The sequence below is a fragment of the Musa acuminata genome, chromosome BXJ1-6 (assembly GCF_036884655.1).
Source record: "Musa acuminata AAA Group cultivar baxijiao chromosome BXJ1-6, Cavendish_Baxijiao_AAA, whole genome shotgun sequence".
Lineage (NCBI taxonomy): Eukaryota > Viridiplantae > Streptophyta > Magnoliopsida > Zingiberales > Musaceae > Musa > Musa acuminata.
Window position 1 is genome coordinate 7836121 of NC_088332.1, and position 14918 is coordinate 7851038.

Here is a 14918-nt window from a genome sequence, read left to right on the forward strand (position 1 = left end):
CTTGTCTTCTTTAATACATAGATATATTTGGGGGAGACGAAACGAAGCCTGTTGTCTTGCATCCGTGGACGATATGTCCTAAAGAAATAAATGAAAATTGTGTGTGCTCATCGAAGATGGTCGACGGGAACGTCCTTTGCAGTTTGGTTGAATCCGATTGCTTGCGGATCTTACTTGCTTCTCTGCCCCATGATTTAGTGGGTTGGTGGAAGCCCAAATTGACGGCTACGTGGTTGGTGGACGGAAACGCCAGAGTTGATTCCGTCCAAGATGCCATCCCATGTCAGCACATCTTTCCCCCCATCCTTGGATTTGGATGTCCTTCTCAAACCTCCCATTTTGTCAAATCCTGATATCCGCACGTCCATTTCCGTGATCGATACAATGATGCGCTCCACATCAATTGACGGTAAGAGATCGGCCGCCAGAAGCGTGGAATGCTTCTCCTCGACCATTCAGCATCCCAAGAAATAAAAGAACGAAATGGTGGATTCCCGACGGGAATGTGTCGGTCAAACTCAACTTGGCATGCTTCTGACCCAACAAACAACGCTTCGGCCACTCGGTGGCAACTTATACTACGTTTGTCGTGGCAGAAGGGATCTACCGACGATGGTGCGGTGGTGAGGCTGTCGATCGATGGGAGACAACCGGCCTGCTACAATTTCCAGAGCGGATCACGAGACTCGGGTCAACGGTGCAAGTCGGAACAGCCTCTGCTATAATTTTCCGGCGGGAGCATACGGGCCTGCTGTAGTGTCCAGGCCGGCCACGATGTGCCAACCTCCGACGATCTGCTATTATCTCCCTCCCGGACGCGCACAATGGGCCTGCCATAGCGTCAACGTGAATTTGGCGACGCTAATGCATTCTAGAGGATAAGGGAGGCTTCCGGAAAAATCAAACCCCGGAAAATTTATCCTATTCTCGTTCGCCCATACTCAGTCCATCGTCATCTCCTCTTTAGTCTTTCATTTTTTTCTTCTTTCCTCCTCGGAGGGGAAGGAGACGACGATCGAGAGGGAACGAGGAGCGTGGTGTTACTCGTGATGGATGGATGCGACGGTGATCGGACATCATTGGCCAATACTAATGAATTTTTTAGATAAATTTTTTTTCCACGAGGAAAGGGCGACTTCTTTTAATAGCATCTCATCCTTCGTACGGGTGCGATGACATTAAGCTCATCGAAAAGCATGATCGGATCTCCTTTCCTGTTCTCGTGGTAATCCATCATGAAGGTCAAAATTTTTACCTCGTTATCATGTCAAATCTTATTACGTTGCTGCTTTTGTGCTTTTATGCATTCTTAATGTTTTTTTATTCTTTTCTCCTTTTAACATCCTATGCTCCGCCACTGTCATCTGAAAGGATCATAAAACTAAGATCCAGTGAAAAGTCAGCATTGGGCATATTGGACCACCTCCCTTGTCACTTGCCAAACACGTGTGGGGCCGACTTGGTCGGTGGTAGGAGGAGATCGACAGACATGCTCTTCTCCTACGCTGCCCCGATCTCCCTCTCCGTCTCTTTTGTTTGCCTTCCTACTTCCTCAGATATCAACATTCGACGCTGTTGCCGTGCCGCCACCGCTCTTTCCAAAGAAGAAAAATAATATATGATTCTTTTCAAACAAAGCCTGTGAATAACGTATCACAATCTATTCCTATATATTATCCGATACATATATAGCAAAATCACATCACCACACATTCTCTCTTACACCAATATTTACAGAAAATGAAAATAAATAAAAGAACGTAATGGAACTGCACGTTTGTGTTTTTCGGGAAGCAAATCGATTCATACTATAACCCTTGTCCTTCCGCCGAGTCAGTTGTTTCCTCCGTTGATACCTCCGATGGGGCCGGACGGCGGCACGGGTCCTCTAGGAAGCATGGAGAAGGCCAGCTGCGCCACGTCGAGTTTCTTATTCGTCGACCTCCTGCTCGAATGATCGAGGGCGGAGCTTTCTTTTGGTAACCCAACGTTGAGACCCCGCGTTGCACCGCATTGGTGACACCCGAGCAAGAGCAGGAGGAGGAGTAGGAGAGACAGAACTTTGATAGATTTTGTCGTACTGACGGCCATATTGGAGAACAAGAAAGAGCAAACTTTGTGACCACTAGATGCTTTGGGCAAAGGTGGAAGCGGCAGCAGCAGCGGAGAGAGAGAGAGAGAGAGAGAGAGAGAGAGAGAGAGAGAGAGAACTTTATCACCACTAGATGCTTTGGGCAAAGGTGGAAGCAGCAGCAGAGACAGAGAGATGAGGAGACCCGGGAAAGCCGATGAATGGTGGAGGAGGAGGAGGAGGTGATGTTGGATGGCTTTTAATACGACGAGGAGTGCAAGCAGCAGCGGCAGCAGTGCATGCCAAGAGCCCGATCGGAATGTCCACAACGAATTGTTTCGAGTTACAAGTGGGAGGCTACACCTGTACACCACTCCACCATAAAGCTCATGGATGATATCTAAAGAACACCTACCTAAACGCGATGCTAGTCGGTGCCGTATCCAACAGTTGGGTCATCCCGTTGTACTTGCGGCCGCGGAGATGGATCTCCGGAACGCAAGTAAACTTTGTTAGGTTCGATGCATATATCATTCATCACACGGTAAATGCCACACCCCAACGAGTCAACTCGTAGCGTTCTTCATTTCGTCGTTCTAAAATTTCTGCAAGTTATTCAATGATAATAATAAGTAATTTAAGATAAGATGGACGGGCAAATTAAATTGGGAGTTGATCGGGAGGGTCAACCCGAACACCAACGACCCCCTCCCACTTTGTAGTTGGAACACCGCGGGAAAGGAAGCCGACCGACCGACCGACCGACCTTCCTCGGCGTGTCTCGCTACGTGTTTGCCTCTTCGACACGTTCCACACCAAAAGTGGCTGGGTCCGAACTCCGCCTCCACTTCCGAGTGGCTGATGCATCTCATTCCGCGGCTTCGGCTGCAACATTTGTGTGGGAATGGCATCATGCCGCTGACTAATAATTCTACGCGCAGGCGAAGCAGGACGATGACGGTGCCCACCAAACATGGAGGCGGTTGCCATCTTTTGTGGAACCCAGGGATGGCCTCCGTATGAAAAGAGCCACTAGCACGGGTTTCGATCTTAACATTCGTCACAATCACAATGGTCGAATAATCATCTTCTCAGGAGGAGTTTAATCCGTGGTATCTGTCAAAATGTTCTTTCTTGGCAACTCGATCTGCTTCTCTCTCTCGCGGGGTCATGATCCAACTCGATCTGCTTCGTTGAAGGAGCTCCTTTCATCAGCCTCGACTATCTGGACATACCGTTTTCGTAGATCAAACTCGACGGAGGCAGAAAGGTTGATAAATAAGCGTACGTCGAATACCAAAAACAAATGAAAGCAGAAGCAATGAAAGAAAGCTTTACACGCCCAGCTCAGGGCAAAGGCTCTTTTGTGTAGACATATGAGTTCTAGGAATCGAAGAACAAGAAAGAAAGCTTTATGAGTCGTATAAATCGAAGAACGAGAAAGAAAGAGAAGAAGCTTTTCGTGTTCTGTGTGTATGCTTATGACTCGTGTTGTAAACGGAGAAGAAGCTCAAAACTCCTACTGAATAATGAATGCTATTGGAGAAACATCAAAGACGTAAAGAAGGTCAGCCAGCGAAATCAGTGCACCAATGCTGCAGATTGGGGCACACGCAACCACCACCACTTTCGAAGCAAAGGCTACCGGTTGTCATGCTACCTCATACGTACTCGTATCACAATTGCCAACGTACCATTCTTGGCATGCAAAGAATCCATATTTCATTAATAAACTTGAAATTAAATTGGCATTTGTATACTGTCTTGAGAAAAGATCTTATCGGTGCCATAATTTGCTTAATCGATGTGATTTATTAGCATAAACTAAAATAAGACAACAAAGACTCGTCTTTTAATTGATCTGAAATGATTCTAACGTATTGTTTAATTCCATAATTTGATGCTAATTTGGGTGAGTCGACTAAGTTTAGTAACCATCAATCATAAAATTGCAAGGACGGGAAGGTAACGACGAATGGGGGCCAATCGAAATGATGCGCTACACCTACACAAGAGGAGGCCGGCCGAGGGGTGTTTTTGGTAATCTACTTCGGACAGAGCGGCATACTCTCTATTTTGGGAGGGAGAGGCGAAATTAAAAGGACGGCGAGGGGTTGGGGTTTCTCAACTCCTCTCTCCCGTTTCTTGTTATTGCTCTTGGCGATTCATCCTGGGCATCGCCACCACGCTCGCCGTCGGTTCGTAAGGTATTCTCGCTGTTCTTTCCCTGTCAGTGTATTTATTTCATTTTGGCGATTGGTTTTTCTTGGGTTTTATCTCCACGAGAGATCCGATTTCGATGGTGTGTGTTCTCTTTGAAAAATCTGGTTCCGGTGGGTATGACGTGAAAGAAGGATTTATTCCGTTTCGTTATATTCTAATATGCGGTCGATCTCGTTTCTTGATTATATCATATCGTCGTCGAGGGTTTCTTGGCTTGATGTAGGGTTCTTTTGTGTAGACATTTGTGTTGGGGTTTTAACTGTTTTTGTGTTTTGAGATTGGTGTTTGCTTTTAAACTGCCCATATAATCTCAGTTTTAATTACCACTTCGTATCTCCAGAAACTGTCTGATTGTAGTATTACTTCGGATTCTAAACATTCTTGAATCTGATGCTCCGGACTAGCATTGGAATGATCTTACAGCGAGCGTGGTGGATTTACCATCTTACAGCTTTTTTCACATCATTCTTACTTTATAAGTTATATAGTTGATGGTTTTGAAAATCTTGCATTTGTTATGTAATCCTTAGCCTGAATTCTATTATCATTAGCATAAACCATTGCTTATTCTGTATGTATGCTGCTTTTTAGACTGGCTTGTCTAAAGTACGTCATCAATCCTTTCACGTTTTATGCAAATCTTTGGCAAGTATTTCAAAATCATTTGCCTCGAATGTGATTAAGAAGTTTATAATGCTTTTGTTAGTTTACATAATTGGTTAATGTGATTACGAAGTTTATAATGCTTTTGTTAGTTTACATAATTGCCTCGAATGTGATTACGAACAGGATGAAAAATCTGCAAACAGCGGCTTACTATTAATCATATTATGATTCCTTCTATAACACAATTGGTTACGGAAATTGAGGGCAGTAGGATGTATTGATGAATAAGTGGGAAAGTAGAGTTTATGGAAGATAAAACAGGAAACAACTATTTACAATCACCACCCTTCTTGCTAATTTCTATTCGATTTAATGCTTCAATTAATCAATTAATCAGAACCTTACGGGTATACCATAGAAATCAAGAGCGGTGAAAAATATTGATCAATACGTGGTAAAGTAGAGGTCATGGAAGATAGAAGGGGAAATAGTTTTTTACAATCATTACCCTTCTGACTAATTTCTGTTCGATTCAGCACTTTGAATAATCAAGGAATAAGAAACTTATGGTTATATAAGATCACTAATATTCGAAACATACATGCAAAACTATTTAAGTTATTTAAGCAGTCACAGCACCGTAACTGAGCGAAGCTTGATGACTCAACTGGACCAACTTAAGTTAACCTTTTCAATCCTATTTGTGGGACCTGCCAGTCATCCTGTAAATATGCAATTAAACTGTGATTTGCTGACATCACTATGTTTCTTTCATTGTCGCCAGCAAAAATTAGGAAGACAATTATCACGGAATGCTGAAAGATGTGCTTGCACACAAGAACCTTTTCTAAGGTTAATTACCATGGTGTTGCTCCGGATAAGCTATCATTGTTCGTCTTTGAGGATGCTACAGTACACATTCATTTCCAATCCATGCTAGATACACAGTCACAGAGTGGATCTATAATTGTTCCAGTGGCTTTGATGTCTTATGACCTTGTGGAAGATGGTTGAGCTCAGCTTTGCTGGATATTGAATTCCGTAATAGTATATTACACTCTAGCAGGGGGATTTAAGACAATTTTTTCCCCAGTGTCCTTGCTATATTAGAGATGGAAATGGAAAGTAAAGGAACTGTGTTGATGCAGAAGTATGAGTTTGGGAGATTCCTAGGCAAAGGAACTTTTGCTAAAGTTTACTACGCTAGGAATTTGAAAACTTCCCAGGGCGTGGCTGTAAAAGTGATCGACAAAGAGAAGGTCATGAAGATAGGGCTTACCGATCAGTTAAAGCGAGAGATTGCTGTGATGAGATTGGTGAGTCACCCAAATGTTGTGCAGCTTTATGAGGTAATGGCCACAAAATCTAAGATATACTTTATCCTGGAATATGTAAAAGGTGGTGAGCTATTTAACAAGATTGCGAAAGGTAGGCTCAAAGAAAATGTTGCACGGAAATATTTTCAGCAGCTGATCAGTGTCGTGGATTTCTGCCACAGCAAAGGCGTCTATCACCGCGATTTGAAACTTGAAAACCTTCTTATTGATGAAAATGGAAATTTGAAGGTTTCAGATTTTGGCTTGAGTGCTCTTGCTGAGTCCAAAAGGCAGGATGGTTTGCTCCACACAGCATGTGGTACTCCAGCATATGTTGCTCCTGAGGTGATCAGCAGAAAAGGATATGACGGTGCAAAAGCTGATATCTGGTCTTGCGGGGTGATTTTGTTTGTTCTCATGGCTGGTTATCTCCCTTTCCTTGATTCAAATCTGATGGAGATGTATAGGAAAATTGTAAAAGCCGACTTCAAATGCATGGGTTTGTTCCCATTGGATGTTAGAAGACTGCTTGTGCGAATTCTAGACCCAAATCCAAATACTAGAATGGTGATTGCAAAAATTATGGAAAATTCTTGGTTCAGAAAGGGACTTGATGGAAAATTATTGAACGATAAGAAGGCAACACAGGAAATTGATCCTTCTGATGATGTTGATGAAGTGTTTGATTCCTGCGGTAGCAACGGTGTTGAGGCAAAAGAGGAGATGGGAAAGCTTGCTAATTTAAATGCTTTTGACATCATCTCTCATTCGGCAGGATTTGATCTTTCAGGTTTATTTGAGGAGACCGATCACAGGAGAGAGGTAAGATTCGCGTCTGACCAGCCAGCTTCTTCAATAATCTCAAAACTGGAGGAAATAGCCAAGCGCCTGAAGCTAAAAGTGAAGAAAAAGGATTACGGGGTACTAAGAATGGAAGGATCAAAGGTTGGACGAAGGGGGGTTTTGGGCATTGATGCTGAGATTTTTGAGATTGCTCCAAAATTTCATATCGTGGAGATCAAGAAGACCCAAGGGGATGCCTTGGAATACGAGGAGATGTGGACGCAGGACATAAGACCGGCCCTTAAACATATTGTTTGGACATGGCAATGCGACCAGCAGCAACAGAATCTGTGACCTTGCTAACAAAGTTAAGTTTGTTCTGATGCTTTTTGGTTAAGTGGTTCGCAGATTGGCGTTTGGTTTTGTTTGCTATCTCTGTCTCGGTTTCTTGTTGTGCTGTCATGTAGCTCTATGTTGTCAACATGTCGGTAATGCATGCTTCATCGATAAATTATGTCTTGTACGGTGGACCTTAGAATAGATGTGTGAGTGGGATGCTATGTCTAGGACAAATTCAGTGAGAAGTCATTCATGGAAGGTTGTCTCTCAGATAAAGGCATATTTGAAGTGTGATGACGAGAAGGATGCAAAAATTAGTGATTAGATTGTTTTCTGTAGTCGATTTTAGTCGTTTTGGTTATAGGTTAGCTATTCAGAACGAGCTTAAACGTCATTTCTGCTGCCAAAATGTTGGTATTGCTCCTGTGACGAGCTAAATGTTAGGAAGAAAATGAGGAGGAGGAGATACGTTAGGCATTCAGTCAGTTGGTGTTTGGTTTACAGGGTTTGAATCTCTTGAGAAGTGGTGGAAGATTTGATGGGCATGGCCCTCTCGTTTTGGACTGACTAATCGGTAGCGTAGCCTTCCTTTCGTCTTTCTAGACCCTGTGAAGGAAGGGGAGAATGTTCCACCACAATGAATTATTTGCGTCAAGCATTAGCTGATGTGACGGAAGGACTCCTCACAATTGGAAGCAATCATTATGCCGCCCGGAACACGCCATTCGAGGAGCGACAGAAAACGGTTGTATTATATTATATGCAGAATCAAACACTCATCGGTTCGTCGGTGCTTCTTTTGACTCGTAAAAGGTAATGGCAAAGCACCTTGCAGAATAACTTAATGAGTGAACTTTGTAAGCTGCTCCAGTATTTGCTTTTAGAGGAGCGGGGTTGGGGGGTGTTTTAAACAAATAGAAGTTGGTCCAACTTAACCATCACCGATTATTATTATTTTTTGAAACTTTAAACTCACAGAGATATTTGACTCGTGTATTTCTCTTGCCCGTCCACCACGAAGCGAAGCACATTAATTAGCAGTGGGAAGAAGAAGCTGAGGCAGCCAGGAATTGTGCGGAGCCTCAAACCTCCTCCCGGCGTGGATTATTGGATGGGTAAGTTTTCGGCGGCGGCGGAGGCGGAGCGTAAGAGAGTATATTGTGTCGTTTTCAGTCATAGTCTTGTGTAGAAACACGCCAGCACCATTGCTGTTCGAATCGATTCATGGAATCCATCAAAAGATACTAATGAATTCACCAGTTTGTTTATTAATGAAAAAAGGTTAGGTTTTGCTACTACTATCCTAGCTAGCTAGCTATAGCTAATTTACTTGATAGGACACCACTCGGCGTTGACGATAGCTTTGCTTCCTCAACTTTTTCGCCTTGCATCCCATTTACGGTTCTGAGGGTAAGCATCATGTTCTTGGATGGAGGGAGGTGGTGCCTTGCCCTCTTTCCCTTGCAACCACTATCGGGTCCATCATCTTAATTGCCGGACATTCAGATTAGAAGAAGAGGGTGCATTGAACATGGCGGTGGCGGTGGCTGGTCATCATCCTTCCATGTGCTTCAAGAACAGAGTCATGAGACGTGTGCGTGGTGGTCCACCGCACTATTCCATCGTCATCCTACCACTACCGCTACTGCTACCAGAAAAATCGGCAAGGTTGTCTAACCATAGGAGGTGGTCCGAAACCTAATCCCTAGCTTACCTATCTATTACGATGACATTGCACACGTCGATGCTAGAGAGAGAAACCATCCAAACAAACACTTTCTCGATGAACCCTCCCTCCTCTTGTCATCTCGCGACTACTCTAACCTCTAAAAACCTTTTCCTGTGTCGGGCACTTAACGGTAAGAGACCACCACCTACAGAGCCTAGTCAAAGGTGTTGTTCCATTCCAACGCTTTCAGACACACAGCCGAGTGTTCCTTCCCACATATATGTATCGAATCATGGCTTGTTGGAAAAGGTCTGCAGGTAGAATGAAGTCTCCATCGGATGGATCGTCACGTTCGACCACCCACACACATCGAGCGTTCTTCTTTCTTCCGGTGAAATGCTTCTCACACCCACATAGAATAGAGTCCTTGCTGTTTCGCTAGGTCAAGATGGGGGGTGGTCGATCACGTACATGTGCAGGCCAAATTGTGGCGGAAGCTATTTGGATTGACCCCAGGCGATTTAATGAGATCGACCGCAGCGATTACGTTATTACGATGAGCATGGACCATACGCGACACAAACCAATGACAGGCCACCACCCCCCACCCAGTGGGTCTAGGCGTACCCTCATCGCATTCATTCATGTACTTACTTCTTGTCCATGGAACCGAGACCCCAAACAAAGGAGCTTTGACCTCTTTTGGAGGAAAGCAAAGATGGGATGCTGCTCACGGTCTTCAATAGGCCATTGAAAGTGACTGCCCCATGTGACACACACACACAAAGAGGAAGCCTCTCTCCCGTATGGTCCATTTGAGACATTACATCAACTTGGCCTCGTAAGTGGGTGGTTGTAATTCGTGCACATCCGGCAAGCAATTCATCTCTTAAATTTTAATGCCCGTCGGTCAAACGAGACATAGAAGAAGAATTAGATCTCTAAATCCATACCAAACCATATCGGACTCCGATTTCCCCTCGTTAAATTACTACCTTGTGGCCCATCACATGTTCCAGAAATGGCGATCTAAGGGGGCATCGAATGAGAACACGAAGAAGTGATCCTCCCTCTCATGCTCACTGTCTCACAGACATCAGAACGTGTGTGTGATTCCTCGTTGCAAGGGTCCCGATGGTGTGTTAGCATCGATGAATCATGGGATCTTTAATTTGTTCCTCCTCCTCCTTGCTTTTGCGTGTACAACATGTCGAAACAGACTCGGCTCAATCCATTGCATTGCTTGTGGACTTCTCATACTGTTTTGGACGCTTCTCCTCTTTTTCTTTGTTTCAGCTGCTACGGACAACCAAACTACGTCCAACTCCTGCGACCGATGATCTCGACCTTAACCACAAAGTATCCGACGGAGAGTCCGGCACTGATCCAACTGGATACGAAAAAAAAGGGAAAAAGATATGCCCCTCCCTCTCGACGGAATGATTCCACCGTAGAATATTCTTGCCACTCATTTCAACGCTTTGAGACTGCCTCTTTGTGAAACAGGCGCCTCCAACAAGATTCCTTTGCGTAAAAGCATACAGCTCGTGGTGTTTGGCGACACAGTCCCCTCCTTCCTTCCCATATGCTTCCGAGGATACATGGTATGAGGAGAATGGAAGGCTTCAAAATAGAAGATGGGAAATCTAATTATTTGGCGTCGACGAAAATTAACAGCAATCGTTGCTTTTGTCCATTGGCAGGAGAATAACTATTGTGATTCATTTCACTATTATGAGAACATAATGCGATGGGATCGCCGTGCGGGCACAGTCAATGGCGATAGGCGTAGCTACTTCCCATGCGTGCTTGCTGTGTATTTATTTGTCCGCTGCAAAAGCGAGCGCCACCACCCATGCCTTTCCCCAACACTAGAGACCAAAATAAGAGTACAAAGCTAGTGCAAAGTACAAAGGCCACCCATCCACCAGCACTTCCCCCTCGGCCTCCAGTTAGCTCCCACCGCTACAAAGCAATAAAAGCAACACGAAGAAGAGAGCGAGAGAGAAAGACGAAAAAGGAGATCCCAGATTAATTACCCTATTTACGACTGGTAACCTGTCCTTTTCCTCTTTCCCTTCGAGTTAACGATGATTCCTCGATGATAATAATCCTTCGAGCGTGTCATACCGCTTGATCATTCTCATTCTCCTTCGTATCGCCAAGGCCGTCCCCGCCGCCATTGCCCGCTGCTGCTGCAACAACGGCTCCGTCGCGGCCGCCGCTATCGCTGACGAGCGGTAGGCTCTTGGTGACACTGCCGTGGCGAGTCCATGCGGTGACGGACCAGTCCCAGGCGCGGAGGACGATGTAGGTGCCGATGCCACCGATGAGTCCGTAGGCGATGGAGTAGGTTAGGGGCATGAGGATCATTGTCATGAAGGCTGGGATAGCCTCCGTCATGTCCTCCCACTTGATTTCCACCACCGCCTTCATCATGAGCACCCCGACCAGCACCAGCGGCGGCCCGACCGCCCACGCCGGTATCGAAGCCAGCAGCGGTGTGAAGAAGAAGGCCAACAGGAAGTAGGCCGCCACCGTGAGCGCTGTCATCCCGGTCCGGCCCCCCTCCTTGATCCCCGTCGATGACTCGATGAAGGCCGTCACCGGCGACGTGCCCAGCAGTGAGCCCACCACGATGGCGACCGCGTCCGACATAAAGGCGAAGTACTGCCCCTCGAAGTCCCCGTTGTCGTCCACGTAGCCCGCGAAGCGCGCCATGGAGTAGAGCGTACCCGTGGTGTCGAGCACGTCCACGTATAGGAAGGTGAGGAGCGCCTCCCAGAAGCGGCCCGTGCCGATGCCGCTGAAGCTGAGCGCCCCCGCCGTGGACTCGATTCGGTGTACGTCCACCACCTTCTTGAAATAGTGGTAAGCCTCGTTCCCCTCCAGGGTGTCCGGGAAGGCGGTGACCGAGGTGTGGCGAAACCAGGAGACTGCGGTGACGAAGACGATGCCGTAGATCATGGCGCCCTTGACGTTCTTGATGAGACAGAAAGCTATGATGAGGAAGCCGACGACGCCAAGCCAGAAGGTAGGGGATTCCATGCGGCCGTGCAGACAGAGAACGTCGCCGGAGACGGTGCCTCCTGGGATGAGGGCCACGGTTCCGTTGTCGAAGGCCTCGACGGGGGCGAGGTAGGCGCGGGCCTCGGGGGGGCAGGCGGCGAGGGTGACGAGGGTGGAGGAGCTGTAGCCGACGAGGCCTACTCCTTGGTTGCTCTGGAGGCCAATGAAGGCGAGAAATAGGCCGATACCAGCAGACGAGGAGATGCGGACGGGACGGGGCACGAGCTTGGCGAGGCGAGCGCGGAAGCCGAGAGCAGATATAAGCAGGAAGAGGAGGCCCTCTAAAAAGACGGCGGCGAGAGCGGTGCGGTAGGGGAGGTTGCCGGAGCCGTTGAAGCCGACGACGGTGTAGGCGAAGTAGGCGTTGGTGCCCATACCGGGGGCCAGCGCCAAGGGTAGGTTGGCCAAGGCGCCCATGATGAAGGAGCCGACGATGGAGGAGGCGGCGGTGGCGACAATGAGGTCGCGGCGGGCGCGGTCGACGCAGGCGGCGTAGCCGGCATCCACGGGCGGGAGGAGGCAGGAAGGGGAGGGGCGGAGGCAGTCGTCGATTGAGCAGGTGGCGCCGGAGTCGGCGAGGATGGAGGCGTTCACTGCGAGGATGTATGCCATGGTGAGGAAGGTGGCAGTGCCGGCACGCAGCTCGGTGGTGAAGGTTGTACAGCGCTCCGCCAGCTTGAACCACCGCCCGACCCACGACTTGGACACTGCCTCGTTGAGGCGCCTGAGTCGGGATCCGCTCGACGTCCCCATGTCTGCCGTCGAATCCATTCGGAAGAGAGAGAGAGAGAGAGTGAGAGAGAGAGAGACAGGGGGGAAGATACGAGAAGAGCGGGCACTTATGCTTAACAAAGAAAGTAAAGACCTGAGGCAGGCGGTGGGTTTTTGTAAGAATCACAAAAGAATAGGAAGGGTAGTGGAATGAGATGGACATGTGAAACCTCCATCTTCGCGCATAACCTACGAGTTGGATTATACTGCACAACATTGTTAAGTCCTAAGTCCCTCATCAGCCTCTCCAAGATATGGGATCGTCTCAGTTTAAATTCTCATATATATATATATATATATATAAAAAGAATGTCACTCAGGATTCTATAACACCTTTTTCCATTGTACGTAAGGCTAGTTGGATGATGGATACAAGGGATGATAGCAAATCCTCAGTATCATGCATAGTAATCGCACAGCTACAAATTCTGAAAGTGTAGTTTCGCCACAGTTCTATTTACTTACTAGTCCTCACTTTACAATCAAAAGTCTTTCGCCGCTTATTCCTCCACGTCTAAAAGAGCATGCAAAAAGATCAAAAAGTATAAAAGGGGAGGCATCGAATGGAGTGTTCTTCCTATTAAACTCTGTGTAGGGCCAAACCCTTAATATGGAAACAATTGAATTTAAATGTAAAGGATTATAAAGAGAGAGAGAGAGAAAAGTTTAAGATGAATGCGGATAACATGCATCCACGATGCTATTCTGAATCACTAATCTCGGTGTAAGACCGCTATACCGCATTGTTGGTGATATATTAAACCTTTTGCAGTTCTTAATTGCTTTATGGTTAAAAAAAAACAAAAGTCACGATAGATTCTTTTGTTACTTTCATCGAGGAAGAAGAGAGTACAGTACTCTCCTCGACCCCACCGGTGCTTCATTGCTTTTCAATGGGGAGTCCTTAACACTGCAGTGGATGCTCACTGTACTTAACCCAAATGGTATATTCAGCTTTGCTTCTTCTAATAACGGGAAGAGAGGGAGAGAGATAGTCTTTTCTGTAATTTATTACCTTAGTATTTTGATCTTTATATTTTTAAAAATTATATTAAGATCGTTATATTTATAAAAATAAATTATTTAATTATGTTTCTCCCCACATCATTGATTTTATTAATAAAAATATCATAAGATTTATCACTGAGTAAATACGGAATATATTTTACTTTGATTTATTAGTATGAAAGAAATGAAACTAAATATTTTAGTTTCGTAAGTATTAAGTATAAAAATTTAAATATAACTTTTAAAGATGTATGAATCAAGATATTGAATTTCAGTTTTACGATAGTAAAGAAATATTCGTATTCATATGATATAAGAAGAAGGCTGCAGGATGGGTTTTTTTTTTATTCAACACGTACGAACGTGTATACTAATAGAATAAGAACACAAACGATGGACGTTCGGTGCATATGATGATCTCCAGGACACCAATATTTCTCCTTCTTAGGAAAAGAATGTATATAAGAGAGAGAGTATAGTATGATTATTCTACGAGTCTTCCCCGGCGGCCGGTTCATGCAACTTGCGATTTATTTATGTTCAACGTTACGTATGACACTGCCGATTCGTGCAAGCCGTTTCCTTATGCTTCATCACCATCAACAACTTGATTCGACACCCCTTCTCCATCGACCTCAACTTTTCACCCTTAATTACGATCTATCTAACATCAACCTAATCCTTAAACTACTCCCAACCTAATCCCTGCCGTCACCCTCGTTGTCGCAGGCAGTCTACTTATCTACGATCATCACCATCCCCGCTTGTCTACTACTCACCGCAGCCCGAGAGAAACATATGCATCGATTCAGTTGATGGGGCCCGTCATCTATCTCGCTGAACCAACAAGGAACAGCTCCTCGATCGATCGCCCCCACTTCCATCATCAAACACCAAGCACTTGATCTTATCACCGTATTGTTTGTGTGTGTGTGTGTGTGGGGAGGTGGTCAAATACTAATGAAGAGGTGAACAACCATCACACCATTCCCCAAGTCAACAACCAAATGCCTTTTGCTTTATATATAAAAAAGAATTGTCGAGGAAGCATAACCCAAATTGT

General features: G+C 45.7%; 2 protein-coding genes across 2 annotated transcripts; one reads left to right on the top strand and one right to left on the bottom strand.

The window, feature by feature from the left end:
* Window positions 1–4144: 4144 nt before the first annotated feature.
* LOC103987317 (CBL-interacting protein kinase 18-like) lies at window positions 4145–7513 on the top strand. The gene is made up of 2 exons (XM_009405581.3): window positions 4145–4278; window positions 5685–7513. Exon 2 carries the CDS (start codon window positions 6013–6015, stop codon window positions 7351–7353), a length of 1341 nt encoding a protein of 446 aa, XP_009403856.2. The 5' UTR covers window positions 4145–4278; window positions 5685–6012; the 3' UTR covers window positions 7354–7513.
* A 3477-nt stretch (window positions 7514–10990) lies between these two features.
* LOC135676004 (adenine/guanine permease AZG1-like) lies at window positions 10991–12982 on the bottom strand. Its single transcript, XM_065186732.1, has one exon. It carries the CDS (start codon window positions 12845–12847, stop codon window positions 11132–11134), a length of 1716 nt encoding a protein of 571 aa, XP_065042804.1. The 5' UTR covers window positions 12848–12982; the 3' UTR covers window positions 10991–11131.
* Window positions 12983–14918: the final 1936 nt, after the last annotated feature.